Below are 23288 nucleotides of genomic sequence, written 5' to 3'. Positions count from 1 at the left end.
CGTGTTTTTCAATTATCCGTGCTCTAGAGTTCCCTAATTATAACGGAAAATCTGCGTTTTACTGTATGTATATGTGTATATGTTAGAACCTGTTTCTGATTATACATAAACAAAATGTTATGTGTTTGATTAGATAAAGAAACGCTACTAATTGTTTTGCTACAATTACAAAAAATGTTTGCATTTATTGCAGTGGTGAATACAATAGAAATATTGTTTTTAGAAAGACCTTTTTTAATTAGTATTTTTACGATCTTTAATTAAAAGTGTTTCTTCAAAAATGAGTTATAATTATAAATTATTCAATAAAATAATATGCAGTGCAGATGCTTCAAATTTTAATACATCTGTTTTTTTTGTTAACTATATAATTAATATATTTAATAATATTGACCATAGGTCTTTCTACCAAATTATTTATATTTTATTAAATGTAGTTTATTTAAAAACATGTTATAAATATTATCACTGAATAGTTTCTTTTACCGTCGTTTTTAATAAATGTTATGGCTTTACCCGTAGCATTCATGATCATTTTCAGGTAATAACTATCTTAGTTAATATATTCGGATGTTTAATTTGTTTTTTTTTGTATTAAACATAACTGATTATGGATGATGTTGTTTGAGTATACATGATTTAAATGGTTTAAAATCGCTGTTATAAATTAATATATTTTTATAAAGAGATTTATATCAATTATTTCAATAATAATAATCAAGGTCCTATTTCTACCCCCTTTCAGGTTTATAGGCCCCCACAGATTTTTGTTGGTTTTTGAGGATCGAACCAACGTTCTTTTGTATCGGATTTTCGTGATACAGGTGAAATTAATATTGCTAATCAATCAAGGTGAAATTTAAATTTCGCGGGTAGATTCGATGCGGCAGTCTTATGAAAAAGGAATAAGAAGAAGTAGAAGTGGGGGTTTCGGACAGGTTAATGTAGTTGCAATGTCGCCTAATAGATGGAAAAACAGCTGAAGGTCCAATGGCATAATGGAATGGATAATGAAAGAAATGGAAAAAGAAAGTTTGTTGTATCGTTGCTAGTGTCAAAATTGTGCTGGAGCGTTTGAGCTAGTGCGTGGAATTCGGGGCTGGACGGGTGGACGATAAACTTTGTGGTCGATGATTCGGTGATCGCGCTGGAAAAGTGACCGTGAAAAAGAAAGAGGAGGTGAAGAGAAGTGAAGTGAGTGAGACCCTCTTCGCCACACACACTCTAGATTCGTAACTAAAAATACTACTATGCAGGTTGTTCAACACTTAAATCATTAGTGATATGTCTGTCATTGGTTTCTCAAAATCACCGTTCCCAGTGCAAATCCGTAATTGTTATCAGAGACCAGTTTCTTCGAGCGGCCCGACCGCTGGTTATGTTGCATAAAAAATACATTACAGTGACTCTGCTGCTATCAATACGGAATGAAAGACGTGCTCCGGCAGCGATGAAAACTAAACTAAGCACCATTCTAAATTAATTATATATTCACCATTGTTGTGGATATATCATTTTCGTTTTTTTACTTTTTGTTTCTTGTTCGAGTGGGCCGCGCTGCAGCACCCAACCAAAATCCGGAGAGATGATGAAAAACGGGCCCATGGCCAGGAAAGAGGGCAAAATGAGGATCCGTGCCTTTCCTGTAAGTACACTACGTTTCCCCACACTCGCATACACACAACATCATCATCAAAATCAACATCATCACTATTCGCTACATATATTTGCTCCTTCCTTTTTCTCTGTTGTTTTTGGATATCATTTATATTTTCTATCACTCTATTTATAACATTGATATTTCCAATATACTCATTTCAGTGTCAGTCTTCTGAGTACATTGTCCTCTTATGTCAACCTCCAAAATACAAAGAACGACACGACCAGCAACAGAAAAAAAAACATAATACCCAATTAGTGATAATTTTTGAGTAATTCTAACCTCTTTTTGACATTGATACTATGAACAAAATCGGTGGTTTTGTTCGTTTCGCATGGTTTCAATGCGAAAATGCAACAACACAATGACATTTCAAAATATTATTTATTAATTTTGATTAAATCTTAATCAGAGCCCACGTACTATTATCTCTCAGTAGAAAAGCACTTGCAAGGTGCAAACCAAAATTTCTATTTTACCAAATCTACCTTTAGCATTTGTTTTTGTATTAAAATTTAAAAATGTTAAATATATATGGGTTAATAAATTGTTTCTCATCAAATACGCATTTCCTCTGTATTTATTGGGTTTTATTGTATTCAATTTATATATTTTTTTCTTGTTTATTATAAAAGTAAACTTAAAATGATTATTAGTATCTATATTTACATATATTGATTAATTAATAATAATAGGTTTTTGTTTCAAATGAGGCTATTGAAGGATATGTATTTTATTTTATTAGTTCGTATAGAACAAGGATAAAATGTTGGTTCACTTGTTGGTCTTTTATTTAAATATTGACAGAGTAATATAATTTTATGAAATGTTTAGATATTAGTATAATATTTTGTCTGCAACAGAGGTCTAGTGGTTATGTTATCGATTGGTCAATAAATATATGTAAACAAGATAAAAATGCAGAGTTTTGTAGAAGTAGCTATGAATGTGTAGTTTTTTTTTGCAAGCCCATTGATTATATTATTTTGTGATCATAGCAAAATCACTCCAGATCTGATTTACATCACGTTAGTACTTCTTTTACAAATTCGATTTATATTGATGAGATTCCCAGTATAATTAGATTACACAAAAATTTGAGACAGTTTTTGTTGAAAAATCGTATCGTTTGATGAATAGATTTATATTTTAGTTAGCATTCATTTGTTATATTTATTTACAGGAAATCTTACGTGTATAAAATGCAAGCTAAAATAAATGTATTTTTTCTTATTGAAAATTATCATAAATTTAATGATTTAGTGCAGGGGTCGGCAATGTGGTGCCCACAAAGCAATTTTAAAGTGTTCGTTGGGTTGGTCAAATAAAAAAATAGAATGTTTGGAAGTCGTCCCCCGCTCGCACATGAAATATTCTTCCTAGTCGAAAAGCTTGTTTAGTGTGTACTTCGGTACTTGTCGATAATTCGTTGTTGAACTTGCGTCTGGTGTCGAAATCGACTAGTACCAAACGAGTAAAGTATGTTATAGATATAAAAACTAATTAACATTCAAAATGCGACAAATACCGAATCTGATGAGTTTTGAAGCTGTAACGTTGTCTAATTATCTAGTAAATTTTTATTATTATTATTCAAAGTCGAAAAACCAAGTAACCAGGCACTGACAAAAAATAATTAAAAGTTCAAAAGGAAACGTCAAAAGCAAAATTTCTAGTATTTTTTGATTTTTACAAAGAGGCGGACCACTGAGTTAGGATTGTGTGCATGTGTGCCTTATTGTTTTAGTTTTTTCATAAATGGAAGTTCAAGGTCTGTGACGTGAATTGAGATTTTCCAATTTCGTGGTTTTCTCTCTGCGATCGGGACTACTTTTATGTATGAACAATATGCCATGAAAGCTAACTCTGGTGGTGGCCAATTTTCAGGATGGGGACCTCCCGGAGATTTGATCACAAATCCCACGGTACTACCGAATTTAAATCAAACTAAAGAGAACCAATCCAAACATCGAACGCATTTGGCCTTGTTATTGATATCGTTATTAACGTGTTACTTTTTGCTTGTTTGTTTATAGATGAATATGGATGAGAAGTATGTGGATAGCATATGGGCACATCTAAAAAATGCTATCCAGGAAATACAGAAAAAGAACAACTCAGGGCTTAGTTTCGAGGAACTGTACCGTAATGCTTATACAATGGTATTACACAAGCACGGAGAGAGGCTGTACACTGGTTTGAAGGAGGTCGTCACACAGCATTTGGAAACAAAAGTACGTACTTTATATAATCACAGAAATTGGAGTATACATTCGGATATTGAAATACGCATTAATTTCTAACGTTTGCAGGTCAGGGAAGACGTTTTGAAATCGCTCAACAATAATTTCCTAATGACTTTGAATCAAGCTTGGACCGACCATCAAACCTCAATGGTCATGATTCGTGATATCCTAATGTACATGGACCGTGTATATGTGCAGCAAAATGATGTTGATAATGTTTATAATTTGGGACTTATTATATATAGAGATCAGGTCACTACTTCGATCATCCAAATCGGAATGTAAGTTAAAATCAATGTCGATTTCAGGTTGTGAGATACGGATGCATTCGGGATCACCTAAGAGAAACCTTATTGAATATGGTGATGAGGGAGCGACGAGGGGAAAAAGTGGATCGTATATCAATCAAAAATGCTTGTCAAATGCTGATGGTGCTCGGAATTAACAAGCGAACAATCTACGAGGAAGATTTTGAAATGCCGTTCCTGCAACAATCTGCCGAATTTTATAAGGTAAATACCGTTGAATATTTATATTGAACAGTTTGCTATAATTTCTTCTTTTCAGGTGGAGAGCCAAAAATTTTTACAGGAAAATAGTGCATCTGTATATATAAAGAAAGTGGAGGCGCGAATAAACGAAGAGTCTGAGCGCGCGAAACATTACTTAGATGAATCGACAGAGTGTAGAATAGTTGAAGTAGTCGAGGAGGAATTAATTAAGAAGCATATGAAAACTATAGTTGAAGTAAGTATATTTTTCATAAACTTGTCACTTATTGTCTTTTTAATCACATCACTTTACAGATGGAAAATTCCGGAGTTGTTCATATGTTAAAGAACCAAAAAACAGAACATTTGGCTTGTATGTATAAACTTTTCGGAAGAGTGAACGACGGTTTGAAAACAATGGCTGATTGTGTATCTCACTATCTACGAGAACAAGGCAAGGCTCTCGTTCAAGAAGAGGAACATCAAACTTCCACAAATGCAATCACTTTCGTCCAATCATTATTAGATCTGAAAGATAGGTATGTAACTGAATCAATATCCATTATCTAAATGATTAATTTAAAAATTATTTTAGGTTTGACCATTTCCTGGTAAATTCATTCAACAATGACAAGATATTTAAGCAAATGATTGCATCTGATTTTGAACATTTTCTTAATTTAAATCCCAAGAGTCCTGAGTATCTCTCTTTATTTATCGATGATAAACTAAAGAAAGGCGTTAAAGGGGTAAGTAATTAATACTTGACCCAATTAAATAATGATAATGTTTTTTTAAATTTCAACTTTTTAGATGTCCGAACAAGATATAGAATTAGTCTTAGACAAATCTATGGTGCTTTTCCGATTTCTTCAAGAAAAAGACGTATTTGAAAGATATTATAAGCAACATTTGGCTAAGAGACTTTTGTTGAATAAATCTGTCAGCGACGATTGGGAAAAGAACATGATCTCAAAATTAAAGGTAAACTAATATGTTTTATAACTAAAAAGACTTGACTTTGCATAATTAATCATTTTTATTGCTATTTCTAATATCATTATGTGATACTTTAAATAATTAATTGAATTCCAAGTATTGATGTATGTAATTATTTTATGTATTTTTGCTTAAAAAGTAATATTTTGTTTCAAATTAATATTTTTTAAAACATTTCTATACATGTTTGATCATACTTGAACAAATTACCAAACATCTACTCTCAAATAATAGAAGTGTCTATTTATAACATTATACTCTGTATAAATTTAGTAGAATTACGTTGATTGCCAATATTATCACCTAAATGCCTATTTTTTTTATAGACGGAATGCGGATGCCAGTTCACCTCGAAGTTGGAGGGCATGTTCAAGGACATGACCGTATCTAACACTATAATGGACGAGTTCAAGGAGCACGTTTTGAAAAACGAAACATATTTAGGTGGAGTAGATCTATTCATGCGGGTGTTGACCACTGGTTTCTGGCCGACGCAAAGTTCAACGCCCAAGTGCCACATACCTGCCATTCCTCAGGCTGCCTTTGAGTCCTTCCGTAGGTCAGTAATAATGTTTATGAGAATATAAAAACGGAGTTGCTTTACGTTGGAGGAAACTGTTTTAGGTTTTATTTAGGTAAACATAGTGGTAGACAGTTGACGCTGCAACCGCAATTAGGAAATGCCGATCTCAACGCGGTCTTCTATGGAGCGAAGAAGGAAGACACCGAGAAGGACGGGGCGTGTTCATCGTCGACTACCATCTCTACCAGTCGCACGGGTCCCAGGAAGCATATAATCCAGGTGTCGACATACCAAATGGTGGTCTTGATGCTGTTCAATAATCATGACAAATTGACCTATGAGGAGATTCAGAACGAAACGGATATTCCGGAGCGGGATTTGATCAGAGCCCTCCAATCGCTCGCCATGGGCAAGGCGACACAACGAATCCTTATTAAGAATCCGAAAACCAAGGATATCGAGCCCGTGCACGAGTTCTTCATCAACGATTCGTTTACGTCCAAATTGCACAGGGTTAAGATCCAGACGGTGGCTGCGAAAGGAGAAAGCGAACCCGAACGGAGGGAAACTAGGAATAAGGTGGACGAGGATAGGAAGCACGAGATTGAGGCAGCTATAGTGCGCATAATGAAATCTCGGAAACGGATGGCGCACAATATTCTAGTGGCTGAGGTTACAGAACAGTTGAAGAGTAGATTTTTACCATCACCGGTAATAATTAAAAAGCGTATAGAAGGTCTTATTGAACGCGAGTACTTGGCTCGTACTCCCGAGGACCGAAAAGTGTACACATACGTTGCATAAGGTGATTCATATTTTTTTTTAAATATTAATTTAGTGTTATTTTTTAATACGATCCCTCCCGAAACAATGAAAATATTTCTACCGGCCACGCCCCCCTCCCCCAATTTCAACCTGATAATGAAAGCAGTGCTTATTACGTTTTAATAATTATTTAATAATGCACATCTTCAGGCTTTATTCTAATAGTGATACAACCCCTTTCTCTCTTATTCTATACTCTACCACCTGTGTGTAACTAAAATATTAAAAAGAAAGCCCTAAGCGCTATCGAGAGAACATATAAAACTGTTATTAAACGAAATTTATTCTTATTGCAGCATGCGTATATTCATTTTCTCTTTGTGTTTTCTTTCTTACTATTATTTTGTTTAATATTTTCTCAGCCAGTCTGTATCGATATTATTAAGGTTAATTTAAAGATCCCCCAATCTTCCCTTTATTGAATTATGTAATGCCAGAATTCCCCTATCCCTTATTCACAAACAATATCACTGTACATTTTTGAATATTGAATCAAAATCGATTACAAAAAAGGTAATATATTTTTATACACCCCCACAATAATTATCTCTTTTTTCCTCATATTTGATTGTGTGAATGTATATTGTATAATCAAAACTTTTTTTTGTTTAAAATTCAACTAATTCAATATTTAATTGAATTCTGTTTTATGTATAGTTTTCTGTATTCCTCTCTAGAATCAACATTTACTTACTATAAATGTTCCCAACTCAATTAATTAAAGAGAAAAAGAAGCTAATTCACGGATAAACATTAACGTGGTGTGTAATATTCTATAAATGATCATTGAATGAAACACTCAAACGAAACGTGTTGAAATTGAATTTATTTTCGCGGAATTTTAACATTGTATTTTGTGAAAAAGAAATGGAAAGGAAAATAGTTGTAAATAAATTAAAGTGAGTTAATGATTAATTCTTAATTGTTAGATTATTTACTTATACTTGTATCTATATTTTTTACAATACTGATAATTTTATCTTTATGAGAGAATATTTTATAGCCTTAATTTTATCGATATAAATTAATTTCAAATAAAAGAGAACAATAATTTATATAATGTGAAATCATTGCTAGTTTGTATTCATTGTTTCAAATTATTTTTAACATTGTAACTGTCTTAGCTCTATAGCTTTTGAAAAAATATTATGTAAATACTTAAAGTAACCGATAATTGCAGACTAATCGCATGTGACTTATAAAACGGAAAGAAAATATATATGAAGTATATTTGTTTTTTATTTTTAGTTTCAATAAATACAAAAAAAAAGATTTAAATTCACTGTTAATTTGGTTGCATAGTGTATCTCGCTTTTCCATTGTTAGAATGAATTTGAAATTATGACTTGCTGCATATCGTTTACTCTCTGTTAAAGCTCTATATTTTATAAGTATTAAAATTTCATAAACATGGAATTGCTTTGAAAATAACAAATTTTGTTTGAAATAAATTAAAAAGAAATTTATTAGCAATGAAATATAAGTAACATACAAATCAATTACTGATACCACAATATTTTTTTAATTAAAAGTATTTTTAGAATACAAAATATGTGAAATTATAAAGAAATATAAATAGTTTAAGATGAAGTGTCCATTGTATATGGAGTCACTGTCTCTTCTGTGACTTCGATTTTATATTCTTGTGTTTTGTTGGGAAAGATAGCAGTTGTACCCTTGGGATACTTGTACGAAGCTTGTCTGATGCCCTTCTTATTAGCTTCATCATAAGTTCTGAGATAATCAACTTTATCCTTACGAATGACGCATAAATCAACATTAGAACCAGATCCTAAATCATTGAAAATACCAGCAGCAATGGCATCTCTGACCAGTTTTTTACCAGCTTCCTCATCCATGTTGGGTACCCAGCGTGATTCAAACACTGCCATTGCAGCTAATGATCCAGAACCCATAGTAGTATAAGGCAATTTATCAGTTGATCCATGGGGATAAATGCTAAATAGATGAGGTCCAGAGCTATCAACACCTCCCAAAACAAGAGCAGCACCAATATGTCCTTGATAACGGAACAAATACTGCTTCAACATTTGATTGGCTGTGCATACTGGCACAACACGTCCAGTGTACAAACGATGGAGTTCCAATTGTGAAGAAATCATTTGAGTTGTCATCTCTGTATCTGCAGCAGTTCCAGCACCACAGCAACTAAAAAGTAATACATATTATGTTACATTTCACAGAACTATTGAACATTAAAATTTCAATACTATTACTTACTACATATTGGGTGCCAAATAATGAATCTTTTGGCAATTCTTATCAGACACAGTGGTATCTTCAGTGGCCCTTGTATCGGCTCCAAGAATTACTCCATCCTTGTAGATTATGCCCACAATTGTTGTACCAGTTTTTGTAGCTTTAGGGGTTGGAAAACCCTTTGCTGCTAGTGTAGCATTACTACAGGAAAAAGAGGTTATGTTAATGACACAACAAATTCAATAAGAAATATTCTATACTGACCGTTTACAATTCTCAAAAGAAAATCCAGGGGTTGGAATTTCTGGGCACAATGCACTAGACATGATAATAATATTTTATATACGGTATTTGTCGAAGTCCGGTAGATCGAAACCTAGATGACTTTTAATTTAATAACAACTTGTAACAACTTAAGCAAACTTCAATAGTAATTTGCAGGTCTACCAACATAGATAAAAAAAACCAGAACAGATTTCGTCACCTCGCTGTTTTCCATTCGGTGGCAATCGCAACTCCGACAACCGAAATCTCGTCTATTGAAATCCCGATGTTCGAAATCCCGACGTTCGGAATCCCGAGTGTATCGAAATCCCGACTACCATAATCCCGACAATCAAAATCCCGAATATATCGAAATCCCGATAGTGTCTTTTATTCTTATAATTTCTACAATAACATTTTTAAATTATTGTACTATATTTTAGTAGGTACGACGGATACTGAAAAAAATATTTTTGTGCTCTTTTGCACGATTATTAATTGTTGTTATTTATTCTTAATAACAATAAATAATATTAATTATTATTGTATATTTTCTTTTCGTTTTAGATTTTCGGGATTTCGATATAGTCGGGATTTTGATTGTCGGGATTATGGTAGTCGGGATTTCGATACACTCGGGATTTCGAACGTCGGGATTTCAATACACTCGGGATTTCGAACGTCGGGATTTCGATAAACGGGATTTCGGTTGTCGGGCCACTGATTCCATTCATTCCATTTAATAAAACAAATCACAACTACATAACCGATCCGAGGTTCAACTATTTTGTTCCTCTGTTTAGTGTCGCCAGAACCCCGGCTCGAAATGTTTATGTTTCAACTTAGGCCACACGCACTCCGGGGAGACAGGTCGAGACTTTCCAGGGTCTTATTTACTGGTTTTGCAGAGGTTTCGACCTGACACTCACCACTGCTTAATCATTGTAGATAATAAGTGATCCTACCGATATGTGAAGACAGTGGTCGACAGGACCCAGCTAAATGTGAAGGGGTTTCAAGAAGGAGACTCATTACTCGAAGAAGATGATTGCAGGCATTGCAAGTTCAAAACTCAACAAAACATCATGCGCAAATGAAACTCCAGTTTCAGTCATAAAATGAATCATAATATAATTTTAATGGTCGCCTGTATCACAAAAAACTGATACAGGCGTTGGTCGTTGGTTCGATTCCCAAAAACCAACAAAAATTTGAGGTGGCTGTTAAACCCGAAAGGGGTAGAAATAGTGCCGAAAGAGATTTATATCAATAAATAAAATGATATAAATCTCTTTGCATTAAAAAAATATAATTTTATAAAAAATATATTTTAAATTTGTTGCAAATTTGAGTAAACAAAATACAATAAGTACAATATCTAAAATATACGTATATCAAAATAGAGTTTTAAAATATTATAAGTTATGACTAATTTTTATGTACAATAAAATCCCAAGTATCCTTCAATCGTAAATCTAAAATATCTTCAGTACTTAAGTCAGTCATGCCATAGCTTAAAACAGTAAACTTCTTAAATATGTAGCATACACTGCACAACCAGATTGATAAAAGAATGGAAGCACAGTACAGCAGAAGTTTAATTTTTAAAACATCAGTTAACAGTATTAAAATATGCTCAATCAAAGCAGCCATAAGCAGCACTTTAAAAACAAACGCAGGTAAATAGTGGTGTAGGAACAAAGTTCTTTCCACGAAAAAATAAGGCAAGTAATGGAATAAGTAACCCACGAAGAAGATTTCCCCGATAAAAATAAATCTGTTCCATGTATGTTCGTCCAAATCAAAGCAATAGCGTCGTCTTCTTAATAAATAAAATGTATATAATGCAAAGTAAACGGCAAGGCTTACAGTCGATGAATACCAAATGACAATATTGCCAAGAAGATGGATTTGGGCCTGAAACATTTATATAAATATTTAAAAATTATGAAGAACTTTCAATTTTAAAATATCTTACGTTGCTCGTATTTGAAACGAAATATGCTATGCCTCGAGACATGAGAGGCCATTCAATTGGTTCAGAGCTATACATGTGATTCTGGACACCGTCGCTACTTGAAAACATCATTTTATAATGCAATTCATATAATTTATCCCAGAAAGATAAGTGAGTTACAGCTGTTGGAATCATTTCTGCATTTACTAAATCACGCTCCCTTTCCTTTTGATCTTCAGCTAAAAAAAATAGACAGATATTATTAAAAAAAACTAACATATATTAGATTATTACATTTAGTATATCGGTGCTCTTCAACATTCCAAATTGTATCATCTTGAGAGATAATTCTATCTGCAACTACTTCGTGCTGATGGAATCCCCAATCCGGTAATTGTTTACCACTAAATTTTAGTGCTTGATTCGTATCTACGTGTATCAAGCGAACTAAACTTTGAATTGTATGCCATTTATCCCCAAACTGATCTCTATTTATAATATTGACTTTCCACATGTTTTGTGCTGGCATAGAAATATTGTAGTCAATATAGCAAGATATTTCCTGACATTGCGGGGACATCGGGGCTCCGACATCATGGGAATTTAAAGCCCTTGATGTTATTCCATGTACAAGTTGAACAACGTCACCATGTTTAATAACGTCGACAGGTTGTTCAACAACTAAATCATTCTTTCCCGGTCTCTTGACAATCCACCAGTTGTTAACGTCTTTAAATGAATAGCAGGACACTTGCTGCTGATGACTAGAGCCTCTTTTGTCAGGATAGCGGACAGGATAAACGTGCTGATGAGAATGTAACCAGCAAGTTCTTCCGTGAGTATGTCTGCAACAAATATACAATTACAATTTATTTCACTGAATTTTTTTTATCATATATACCTTAGAGTAATTTGAGATCCATGAGAGATATGTAAAGGTTGTCCTTTTGTTATTGATGCTAAGCCTCCTTCCAATGAAGCCTGAAAGGCACTCGTCATAATACTATCGTGAGGTCCCGCTTTGTATAAAACTTTCAAGTGTACAAAGAAAATTCCTAAATATACCAAAGCTGGTATAATAATGATAACAAGTGCTTGAATTGTAAACCTAGTTAACAATTTTCTATCAGAGTATTGTTTGCTGCCGAGGATTTTCCAAAAATCTCTAGCGATAATTGCCAAGCCTAAACAACATGAATAGAAACCCACATACTTGATGCAAAGGGCACAAGTTAAACTTATCGCTGCTAGAATTAACCACGTAAACCATTTTAGACTGTACAAGTCTAGTTTTCTAAATTTCAAGATGCATAGTATTCCAAACAAGGAGAAAAACAAGAGCATCGATTCCATGAGAATGAACCTGCTTTGTGTTAGTATTGCGTTATCTAACAGTAAAAGGACGCTTGCTAGAATGCAAGTAGTCTGTTTCAAACCTAGTTCTAACATTAAATGATAGGCAGTGGGAATCAGCAAACTTCCGAAAAGAGCAGGCATGAAGCGCAAAGCGAATAGAGGTACACCATCTGAGTAGGAGCTTCCGATGCGCTCGAACTTAAACTTGCCATCATATCCAACGAAGTAAGCCAGTCCAGCGATGAGCTGTTTTCCAAGTGGTGGATGTGTATCGAAAAAGAACGTGTTCTTCATGTACAACGAGATGTACTTTCCATAATGCAATTCGTCGAATCTGGAAATAAGTCATAATTAAACATAGTCATCACGGATCAACACAATGTGTTTTTGTTTCAAACATTGAAAAATGTCATAAGTGGGGAATCGTTTTTAATATTTTTGTAACTTTTTACAAAGTCTTTTTATCTGGGTTTTAATTGGATAGAATGGGGAAACATCGCAGTAGAAGTGGATGCGGCAAGAAGAAGAAATGTCACAGATCTGGAAAGGTGACCAGAAATCCATTTCTAAATTTCCTGCGTCAATTTCGTCGTCAGCATTGTGGATGGAGCGTGGTCAAGATAGCAGTGGAAGGTGCAAGGGTTTGGTGCAAGATGGGAAAGCATGAGAAGGAAAAGTATAGACGAGAAGCGAGTTGTGCACCTAAAACTAAATACAAAAGACGTAAAAGTCGGTGCGGATCCAAGCACGGTCGAAAACGCTCGAGAAGTCGTCGTTCTAGGAGATCAAAGCGCTCAGGCGGATGTCGCAGATGAAAATACCATTCGTTTAAAAATTTTAAATTTCAATTTGTAGTCCTTGTCAATAATATAATATTAACAAAAATATAAATATATTTATTTATTCACACACTTATTATCATGTATAATACATTTTAATGTCCTTCCTTCCTTGTTTGAGCGACGACATACAGAAAACGTTTAAACAGACGTTGAAAGAAGCCATCTGATCGACACTTATCAACTGTTTTCGTTGAACATCTACAAGAGCACATATTTTTTTTTAAATTCTTAGCCCTTCTTCGCCTTCTTTTGCTTCTAATCCTTTTTTTGTAGGAAATTTTCGGGGCGCCGCAAGCTTCCTGTCTGTATCTTGCTTTTTCGGGTTCCGGTAAGCGGTGCCAAACTTTAGCACCTTCTACTGCAACTTGGACAACCTTCCAATCGCAGTGCTCCGTTCGGTACTGCCTCAAGAAGTTCAAAAAAGGATTCCTAGTCACTTTACCCACATTGTTGGAGTTTTTCTCACTGATTGGTGGACAAACTGAACTTTCTTTACTCATTTTTGTTACAATTTATCATTAAATATACGTTAAATTTTATGTGCATAATTTAAAAATTAATATTTCATTGACGTTGCGTCAACATTTTAAATGCCAATAGGAAAAAAGACAATGTTTGTAATTCATAAATATGAATTATAGGCAACTTAATTTGCAGAGAGAATAAGTAATATTTAAAAAAATAGTTTAGTATAATGCATGTAATGCAGATATTACCACATCATTTATAAAGGAAATAATCCAATTGAAGCTAACTGCGATGTTTATATAGCGATAAAAATTGTTATAAAAACTTACACTATGTTTTTAGGATCATCCAATCTGTACATGCGTGTGAATGCTGCGGATGCGAAAAGGACGATGGACACTAAATCTATTTGAAAATTTATATTGAACAATCCTTTTCTGTTGTCATTTTCATCCCTGTTGCACTTGTGCTCGTTGCCACGGTTATTATCATTCTTCATGACAACAACCTTCTTTTTGCGGTCATCTTTGTCAGCTGTTTTCGCATGCTCGCTCACATCTTCGATATTCTCGATCTTATTACTGGAAACCTTTTCCATTTTCTCACAAAACAACTAATTCATGAAATGCACATCCTAACGCAAATTTGAAACGTATACAACGATGGGTTCTTGGGTCAGTTTCCAGCATTTGACACTGATTTGGTGGGGAAACAACTAACGGTACTTTCTCCAAGCCCATTCCACGTACATAAATTACCTTTTAAAGCATTTTTACATATAAAGACGCTAAGAGCATTTTTCTTTTTAGCGTAGATTAATAATATTTGAATAAAGAATTGTTGCTGGTTTAGAATTAAATATAGCAACATATAGTGCCATCTGTCGGTCATAAATCTGATCTTCGAGGAAAGGTATGGATTTTTAAAATGTTATGTATTTTTTTTAATTGCTTGTTTAATTACATTCATTTCTATTTAAAACAACGTTTTTATGATTTATAATTCTATAAAAAAATGTTGTTTTGTTGTTTGGATGAGATTATATGTAAAAAAATAAATAATGTTTTTTGTGTGTGTACGAGATTTAACAATTTAATTAATTATTGAACTGAGTTGACTTAATTTTATATGGTTTTTAACGTCCTTGTCTTCAGGAATTTCACTTTTTTGTTCCGGTAAGAATCGATGCACCACCGGAGATAGAAGGTCTTTGTGGATTAATCTGTTCTTGTTGCAGCCTGTTAAGTAGCTCACTAAAATTCCTATGATTATCGCAACGATGGCCCCCAAAGCTGTGTAGTACATGTACGAGAGTTGATAAAGGAAAAAAGGTTCTTCGGTTATCTTGGAACTGCTTCCTTCATTTATTACGGCGGAAGACAAATATTCGGCTATCCAATTCGCATTGCAACCTTCGACTGAAACCGGTTTTTGGGGAAATATAATTTCTTTGTTGGCCATTTTCAATTGGGTCCCAATAGAAATCCACCCGACGAGCGTTCCGCTCAAAATTCCACCGGCCAAGGCACCCTGCAATACAAATTGGAATGAACAGTTTGACATTGATATTGCAAGATTCAAAGGAATAATAATACCTTTGGATTCGCAAATGGGAAGAACATTCCCAAAGTGAAAATACCCAAAAGTGGACCCGCTGTTATTGCAGCTAAACTTCCGGATGCTTGAATTAATGCTCCCATTTTTTCCACTAAAAACACTAAACCCACGCAAATACTTCCTATTAGGACCACTATTACTTTCATCAAGAAGCTAGCGTGCGATTCCGACAAAGGTTTTTTGATGTGCGGCTTAATTAAATCCTCGAAAATGACACCAGTCATTGAATTCAAACCAGTCGACATTGAGCTGTAAACAGATATGTTATAAAATTGTACAAATTAATTATAATTAAGTGTTTACCTTAGAGCTGCACTGAACACCCCACTGACAAATAAACCGGGTAGTCCAGGAACAGCTCCAGCAATCTTCATAACGAAATACGGAAGAAGTTGATCTGATTTAGCTATGGAACCTCGAGTTATTGGATCACATTTATGATAGGACGCAAATATTAGCAATCCCATGTAGCAGCACATCGAGGCCAAAATCATAATTCCAATGACTAAAATACCGATAGTACTGAAACAAGTTATAATGTTAGATATTTTATTGTTACTAGTGTTATTACTAACACTCTAGCTGACGCTAACGATGGCATGGCTAAACATCTCTGAACCATTGCTTGATTTATGGAGCAGCTGGCCAACCAACCAAAGTAATTTCCAATAGAAACCGTCCAGAAAGAATGTCTGATTGTCGGATCCCAATCTAAACTAAACGCTACAATGAATACACTTCGCTTTTGCAAAATTTATTTTTTTTATTTACTTAAAGAACTCCAACCGGCCACCTGCATCGTTCCTGCTCCAAACTTCTTCAAATCCACCAATGCTTATGTTTCCCATAATGATCACAACAATTAATGCACCGAACATGACGACTGTTTGAATGGTGTCTGTCCACACAACTGCTTTCAGTCCACCCTAAAGAAAGTACTTCTATAAAACATGTATGTCGATACACATCCAGTGAAAAAAAGTTTCAGATCACGAATGGTGATCCTAAATATCGGGCCCAAAAGGACAAACACAAACATTGTTAAAACAGCGGGACCGCCTTGCATCAGCTTTGGGCACAGAAGTAAAAGGATGGGAACCAAGACCGATAATACGGAGGACCAAAGTATCAACATGAACATAGATAATTCTTCTTCGGTGAATATCTTTCCTATTGGCCGCTCGAACGCTTCTTCGGCTTCTTCCTCCGTTTGATCTATTTCTTCAATTTTATCCATGATTTTATTTATGTGTGTTGTTTATATACTGATAAATTTTGATGCAAATCTTATTTGAAATTTGTCAATTTATGAATGCAAAGCTAACTATAAATAAAATTTTACTTCAACTTACCAACGTTGTGTAGAAAATACAAACGATGCATACAATGGGCGTTATTAAATGAAGATTAATTCCTGTAACTGAATGAAACTGTAATATTTAATAAAGTTCTAGTAGTGATTGTTTACCTTGACTAAAAGCCAGCGCGGGCACGTAGATAACAATTGGAATATAAAGTAACATTTTGAGAAGGAAAAGTGTAGATCCTAGTAATCTTACAGTTTGATTGAATCGTAAGTTCAGATACTGCAATGAAAATAGATGTAATAATAAAATAAATTAATACAAGTAATTGACAAAGATTACTTCGTAACTGGAGGTAATTTGTAGTGTGTAGAATACGGGCAAATAGGCGACGGCCATTGTAATTGAAACAAGACATTCGGATGTTATTATCATCCAAAATTGGGTGCCGTAGGTGTACATTTCCGCCGGAATACCCAAAATGCTAATACCTGAAATATAACTGAAAGCAAACATAAATTAACACAAATTGGATCGTTTATAAGGCTATTTCAATAATAAACAATTATTTAGTTATGCGTAAAAGATGTAAAAAATGTCGGGGTCGCGACTATGGGTAAGGTTAATTATACAATTTATAAAGACAAAATACAAAAAAAAGTATTTTTTTATTAATAATAAATTATAATAATATTTATTGAAGCAGTCACATAATAATAAAGGAGAAATAATTAACTGTTAACAATTTTAATGAAAAGTTAAGAAATATAATAGCAAATGTATTAAATCATTGTTGGTACTTGGAAATTATATTAACAGACAAAATATGCTTATATGCAAGAAGCTCTAAAACTAATTCAACTTGAAAATTTAACCACAGCTTTAAGTATATTATTAATATTATCAGTACCTGTTGCAGGTGGTAAACAGAAGAACGTTATGTTATTAATAGAATACCAATTTTCTAGCAAAAAAAATAGAAAAAATAAATAAACATAATACCAACTGTTATATACAAAATTTGCTATTTAGTCACCTGAAAATAATATTTTTCAAATATACAATAAATATATGATAGAAATACTGTTAAACAAAATATTTTGATAGGAATTTGTTTGAATGTGTTTTTGTTTATTTTTGCATGTTTGTATGTTGGCTACATGTGTAAACAAATATAAATCGAAAACAAAAGAATTATTGCATTTGTTATTGCTAGTATTTGTAAACAGTTAAAGAAATGTCGAGTTACAAAAAGTTTATCGAAAGAAAAAACAAGGAAGAGGAGGAGACGGCTCACGCCTTTCAAGAGTTTATAGACACTTTCCAGAATGCAAATCCAACGTCAAAAACGTTTATCAAATCGGGTATATACAACCCTGGCTCGTCACGGCAGACCGATGACGAAAAAGGTAAATTTTATAATCCTTTACCAATAGTCAAGGGCGGTTCATACGAATCTCACAGGAAGGCGATGGAATGCGCGAGACTGGTGAAAGACAATAGATTCGATAAAGGAAAAACGTTCAAACCCAAATCGAATTTAGAACTTTTGAAAGAGGAACTCAGGCTGCGCCATCTCGACCGCGATTGCCGTCAAAGAGTGTCCAGTAGGAACACCGATTCGCATTTGGAGACGATCGATACAACGACTAATCTGTTTTTGACAAATTTAAATCCGAAATTGGTGGAACAGGATTTAATGCATATGTTTGGTATTTACGGTCCCTTGGCTAGTGTGAAAATAATGTGGCCGAGATCGGACGAGCGCACCAGAAGTACAAACATTGGGTTTGTTGCTTATATGAGCAGGAAGGACAGCGAACGAGCATTCAATTTATTAGGAAATCGCGATGATATGAGAGTGTCATGGGGGAAGCCTATAGAGATTCCGTCGCAACCAGTATATATTCCACCCGAGTTAGTTAAAATGATGCTCCCACCTCCTTATAGCGGGTTGCCATTCAACGCTCAACCCATGACCAAAACATTCACTTTTCCCGACAACGATAATCAAATGCATGCATTGTTAGGGTCTTCTATTGTGAAAGTAACAATTCCATTGGACAAGAAGATGCTGATGAACATACACAGAGTAATCGAGTTCGTGATTCGAGAGGGTCCGATGTTTGAAGCTATAATTATGCACAAGGAAATGAACAATCCCAGCTTTCAATTTCTCTTTGATAACAAATCGTCGCAGCACATTTACTATCGGTGGAAGCTGTTTTCATTAATGAACGGTGAAGGAATTTCCAGCTGGTCGTCACGTCCCTTCAGAATGTTCAAAGGGGGCTCAATTTGGATTCCGCCAACTATTCCCGATTATACTAGAGGAATGATCGACAAACCAAAAGCAGACTTTCAAAATCTCTCAGACAATCAGCAGTTCAGATTTATACAGATTATAAAACAATTAAATTTAAGCAAAGCAAAAATTGCAGAAGCCACCGTGTTTTGTCTGAAGCATTCTGAAGCGTGCAGAGATATTGTAAATATTCTTTGTGAATCTTTTGATAACTCGCTAACTAGTGCGGTCAAAAAAACAGCACGTCTATACTTAGTTTCCGATTTATTGTACAACACAAAGTTAAAACGAGGAATATTGAAAGGTTTCAACGATTTACTCCAAGCTAAACTAGTGAAAATATTTGAGCACCTCGAGATAACTTTAAGAACGACAGCATACAAAGATAACTTTAAAAGTAGGGTCATGAAAGTTTTAAGAGCGTGGGAGATGTGGAGAGTTTATCCCAACGACTTTTTAGATAAATTAGATGCTACTTTCATTGGAGAAAACTTTGATGATTCTGGGGATGAACCTCTTGATGGTAAAATTCTTTTAACGCGATCTATGAATTGCCCTATGCAACCGGAAGTAACAGTGGTGATGAAGAAGGAAGAAGTAACATTGGACAACTTTGTGCCAGCCAAATGGGAAACACTGGATCCCTTGGAAATTGAATCGCAAGCTATGTCTGCTAAAAAGATATTTGACATAGAAAGCGCTCGACTAGAAGCTGAAAGGCAACAGCGGGATTATGAAAAACTTAGACGGATAGAGTTAAAAGTGCTCAAGTACCAAGATGATCTTGAAAGCGGTAAAAGAAAGTTGAAGAAACGGAGGAGTATAGATGAGGAGGTCAATGAATACAGGAGGAGAAGTGTAGAAAAGCTGAAAAGAACTTTAGAGACTAGTCCCATAAGTTCGGACTCTTTTTCCTCTGATGATTCCATCGAAAAGAGGAGCAAGCGAAAGAGACGAGAAAAGAAGAGGCGTTATTGAAGTAACTTACCTAGCAATTAAAGACATAGATATAGGAAATATGCCCATAGTTTTGCTGCCCATCAGATATTCGCTGGTCGTGTTTTGCTTGACTTTTGCAAAGAACGCAAAGTAAACGCCGATCAGCGCAGAGATGAGAAGCATCGCCGCAAAAACAATGTAATCGAAAACATCGAAATACTTTTCCACCTGTTCTGGATCCATCTCGCAGCACTTCCAGTTTAACACTAAAAATAAGAATCATTTCTTTGGATCCCTATTGTGAATGTGTATAGTACAATAGGCAATTTAATGTGCGCATATTAGTCGCAATTGAAAAATTGGGTGCTCGTGTAGACTGTTAAAGGCGAAATTATATAACTGGGTTATTTATAAATATCCTCAAGCTAAAACTAATTACTCTTCAAAACGAATCATTGCAACCAATTAACAAACTATAATAAAATTAATTCGTATTATCATGATAATATTAGTTGTTCAACTATGCAGTTCATTCTAAATGATTTATGTCAGTTTAAGTAAGTCCTATATACCTATTGTTGAAATGAAAATAAAATTTTGTATAATCAAACGATGTAGTATTTTATTTCTAAACAACCCAATAAACATTTAATTAAGTTAAATAAGTGCATAGTTTCGGGCGGAAAGATCTCGGTTGATAGCCCTTTGGCCAGCCTATTAATATTTGTTTTTATTTTATGTTCAAATTTATTTATAGAATGTACTTTTTTTAAATTTTGTATTGATGTCTGGCCAATAAATTATTTTTATTATTATTAAGCGCATATTTTGAACAAATTTATACTTTACTCTAGATCAGCGGTTTCCAACCTTTATGCTACTACGCCTCCCCGAAAAAACATTTTTTTCGCGCCTTCCTTACCATTTTTGTTAAATAGATTAAATAATATAGACACGTTTTATTTATTTCAAGATATTATGGTATAAAAATTAATTTATTAAAAAATTTTGGCGCCTCCCCTGGCAATAGTCCGCGCCTCCCCGGTTGGAAACCGCTGGTCTAGATGAAAGTAAAATAAGGCAAAATCGAATTAATGATTTTGCTTAAAATGTTAAAAAGTTAAACGGCAAAACATAAATATTCAATTGACTATAGATTATATTTAACATAAAATTAATGCTTTATCTGTCCACTGTAATATTAACATATAGAGCGTAACCTCACATAGTGCGGCTTCGATTAATGCGGATTCATTAAAGTATGGTTTGAAAATTTCAAAACAAACTAAATATTAATTGAACAAAATAAAGATATATTCTAAACAAAATAAAGAAATATTTATAAAGTGTAAGACAAATAATATAGAGGAAAATAGAGAAATTACAAGGATCAGTTCATCCACTAACCAAATTTTAGATTTTAACGAAGGAGACGAGTGTCAATGAATCTAGATCGTTGAAAATGCGTGATGAGCGTTGTATATTTAGAAGGAAATTATTTATGTGAAATTAAATTAAAAATTAAATTAATTAATATGTTAGAATGGGAATATAATGAAAAAAATCACAGTGAGGATTATGGACAAAAAGACATTCCATTAATTTATAAACCTACGAGGGAAAGCGTTCAACTGTCACATCAAGCAGTTCAACTTAGGTTTGGGTAAGCGGAATAACATTTATTATATAATAATAAAAGTCATCATTTCCATACTTTTTGTTTATATTCATCATTTTTTACACTTATTTAGCTGAAAATATAGAAAGGATGTTAAAGGAATTAAATAAATAAATATATTTTTAAGGGAACACTATTTATTTAACTGAAATAAATGGACAAGTAAATAAAACCAGAGTAATCAATGTAAAAAGAAATCAAGTGTACCAAATATTAGTGGATTAAATGTATATATAATATATAATAATATATATAGTGATAAAACATAATAAGCTTACAAAGAAACTATATAAATCTATAGAAATAAAAAATAGAACAGAGGAAGGAAAAAGTAATCAAGAAAATATAATATAACAAAGACAAAAAAATGAAATTAAATGAAAATAGAAATATGCCATTATTACAATACTTATACACCAAACTCATGTTTTTTTTTTCATTTTAAACTGCAAGCACATATACTTATTTTTAAATATTGTAAACATCTTATTTTTTTAAAATTATTTTTCCTTAAAAAAATTCTAGTCAATTTTAAAAACGGCCTTTTATCCTTATCAACACCATATATCATTAAATTTACATTCTAAAAATGAAAACGAGAAATGCATGAATTACTATTATTTCCTATCAATAAACAATTAATAAAATGAAAAGAGTTCAACAAAGTAATGACAACAAAAGTGACAAAAAAATGATTCAAAACTAAAAGTAAGTCCAATTTATATAGCGATTCTTCTTTAAATATAAACGTCCTGAGCTATATACCTGAGAAAAAACACCTTCCTGTTTTCTTCATTCTTTCTCTCCTCTTCGACCTTTTTTTTCAATATACAGTTTGTTTTTCTTTAAATATAGTGCGTTTAATTTTTAAATACAAATATTTATATTAAAATCTATGTTTATTTTTTTGCATTTTTCCATCTACTAAAAAAAATGGGTCGAATAATATTTGATTGGCATTTGTTTAATTAAATATTATTCGTGTTGTTTTTTTCTTGTATAAACCTAGGTTACTTTATTTTTTTTATTTTTTCGAATGCTCTCTCTTTCTCGCAGTCGATGCAGCTAGATCGAGAGTTTACAATAGTTTTTATTACATCCAAGACACACAATTAAATATTGAAAATTAAAAATGGCACACTGACAACAAATTTTGACTCTATGTATTTACGACTATTATTAAATGTAAGTTTCGTTTTTTTTTTTCATTAAACTTTAGTTTCACATTCTTTTTTTCCGTACAAATAGCATTCACCAGAAAAAAAGTTCATATTCCTTAAAACTTATTTATATTTTTTTCATTAAATATGTTTACCCAAAAAAAAATAGTAAATAAAACAAGAACAACATACTTTTTTTAATAATATTATAATTATTGAGGTAGTTACTTCTTAGGTTTGGATAAAAAAAACTCTTTACATTTACATCGTGCGGGGTATCAATAGCATCTTCGTCATCTTTATGATATTTCTTTAAAACAAGTCCCTCTTAAAATTTTCGTTTTTTTTTATCCAATTCAACCTAAAGCACTATATTCTACAAACCGGGGGCAGGTTTCTGCAAGTCAGTCTCCTTTCCACAGTAACTATTTTAT

The 23288-nt window shown here is 33.3% G+C and overlaps 6 protein-coding genes across 6 annotated transcripts; 2 read left to right on the top strand and 4 right to left on the bottom strand.

Annotated features, from left to right (window-relative positions):
• The first annotated feature begins 909 nt into the window (after positions 1-909).
• LOC108568294 (cullin-3) lies at positions 910-7125 on the top strand. Its single transcript, XM_017929283.1, has 10 exons — positions 910-1645; positions 3697-3894; positions 3973-4158; positions 4215-4418; positions 4474-4653; positions 4713-4936; positions 4993-5146; positions 5211-5381; positions 5723-5955; positions 6021-7125. Exons 1-10 carry the CDS (start codon positions 1586-1588, stop codon positions 6721-6723), a joined length of 2313 nt encoding a protein of 770 aa, XP_017784772.1. The 5' UTR covers positions 910-1585; the 3' UTR covers positions 6724-7125.
• Positions 7126-8191: 1066 nt separating this feature from the next.
• On the bottom strand, positions 8192-9401 carry LOC108568260 (proteasome subunit beta type-7-like). The gene is made up of 3 exons (XM_017929234.1): positions 9229-9401; positions 8986-9165; positions 8192-8913 (listed from the first exon to the last, which is right to left on the bottom strand). Exons 1-3 carry the CDS (start codon positions 9288-9290, stop codon positions 8325-8327), a joined length of 831 nt encoding a protein of 276 aa, XP_017784723.1. The 5' UTR covers positions 9291-9401; the 3' UTR covers positions 8192-8324.
• Positions 9402-10656: 1255 nt separating this feature from the next.
• Positions 10657-14752, bottom strand: LOC108568261 (protein O-mannosyltransferase 1). The gene is made up of 5 exons (XM_017929235.1): positions 14181-14752; positions 12087-12875; positions 11480-12030; positions 11207-11424; positions 10657-11145 (listed from the first exon to the last, which is right to left on the bottom strand). Exons 1-5 carry the CDS (start codon positions 14447-14449, stop codon positions 10657-10659), a joined length of 2316 nt encoding a protein of 771 aa, XP_017784724.1. The 5' UTR covers positions 14450-14752.
• On the top strand, positions 12906-13396 carry LOC108568263 (protamine-like). The gene has a single exon (XM_017929237.1). The coding sequence runs from the start codon at positions 13027-13029 to the stop codon at positions 13354-13356; it is 330 nt and encodes a 109-aa protein (XP_017784726.1). The 5' UTR covers positions 12906-13026; the 3' UTR covers positions 13357-13396.
• Positions 13468-13906, bottom strand: LOC108568262 (protamine-like). The gene has a single exon (XM_017929236.1). It carries the CDS (start codon positions 13881-13883, stop codon positions 13476-13478), a length of 408 nt encoding a protein of 135 aa, XP_017784725.1. The 5' UTR covers positions 13884-13906; the 3' UTR covers positions 13468-13475.
• A 172-nt stretch (positions 14753-14924) lies between the features above and the next one.
• LOC108568308 (sodium-coupled monocarboxylate transporter 1-like) lies at positions 14925-20298 on the bottom strand. The gene is made up of 9 exons (XM_017929309.1): positions 20066-20298; positions 17115-17274; positions 16937-17054; positions 16821-16888; positions 16240-16394; positions 16044-16184; positions 15772-15990; positions 15447-15717; positions 14925-15381 (listed from the first exon to the last, which is right to left on the bottom strand). The coding sequence occupies exons 1-9, from the start codon at positions 20257-20259 to the stop codon at positions 14944-14946; spliced, it is 1764 nt and encodes a 587-aa protein (XP_017784798.1). The 5' UTR covers positions 20260-20298; the 3' UTR covers positions 14925-14943.
• Positions 20299-23288: the final 2990 nt, after the last annotated feature.

This window comes from Nicrophorus vespilloides, unplaced genomic scaffold, assembly GCF_001412225.1.
Source record: "Nicrophorus vespilloides isolate i.1.1-1 unplaced genomic scaffold, Nicve_v1.0, whole genome shotgun sequence".
In the NCBI taxonomy this organism is placed as follows: Eukaryota; Metazoa; Arthropoda; class Insecta; order Coleoptera; family Silphidae; genus Nicrophorus; species Nicrophorus vespilloides.
This window is presented reverse-complemented; position numbering and strand designations above follow the sequence as displayed.

Coding starts and splice junctions, on each gene's coding strand:
- LOC108568263 (XM_017929237.1), top strand. CDS start 13,027: ATGGGGAAACATCGCAGTAGAAGTGGATGCGGCAAGAAGAAGAAATGT.
- LOC108568260 (XM_017929234.1), bottom strand. CDS start 9,290: ATGTCTAGTGCATTGTGCCCAGAAATTCCAACCCCTGGATTTTCTTTT. Junction 9,166..9,228: donor TCTTTTGAGAATTGTAAACG/GTCAGTATAGAA, acceptor TTTTTCCTGTAG/TAATGCTACACTAGCAGCAA. Junction 8,914..8,985: donor TATTTGGCACCCAATATGTA/GTAAGTAATAGT, acceptor ATTACTTTTTAG/TTGCTGTGGTGCTGGAACTG.
- LOC108568261 (XM_017929235.1), bottom strand. CDS start 14,449: ATGGAAAAGGTTTCCAGTAATAAGATCGAGAATATCGAAGATGTGAGC. Junction 12,876..14,180: donor GATGATCCTAAAAACATAGT/GTAAGTTTTTAT, acceptor ACTTATTTCCAG/ATTCGACGAATTGCATTATG. Junction 11,425..11,479: donor AGAGCACCGATATACTAAAT/GTAATAATCTAA, acceptor TATTTTTTTTAG/CTGAAGATCAAAAGGAAAGG.
- LOC108568308 (XM_017929309.1), bottom strand. CDS start 20,259: ATGGATCCAGAACAGGTGGAAAAGTATTTCGATGTTTTCGATTACATT. Junction 16,889..16,936: donor CGCGCTGGCTTTTAGTCAAG/GTAAACAATCAC, acceptor AGTTTCATTCAG/TTACAGGAATTAATCTTCAT. Junction 16,395..16,820: donor GTATTTTCTACACAACGTTG/GTAAGTTGAAGT, acceptor TACTTTCTTTAG/GGTGGACTGAAAGCAGTTGT.
- LOC108568262 (XM_017929236.1), bottom strand. CDS start 13,883: ATGAGTAAAGAAAGTTCAGTTTGTCCACCAATCAGTGAGAAAAACTCC.
- LOC108568294 (XM_017929283.1), top strand. CDS start 1,586: ATGATGAAAAACGGGCCCATGGCCAGGAAAGAGGGCAAAATGAGGATC. Junction 4,419..4,473: donor AATCTGCCGAATTTTATAAG/GTAAATACCGTT, acceptor TCTTCTTTTCAG/GTGGAGAGCCAAAAATTTTT. Junction 4,937..4,992: donor TTATTAGATCTGAAAGATAG/GTATGTAACTGA, acceptor AAATTATTTTAG/GTTTGACCATTTCCTGGTAA.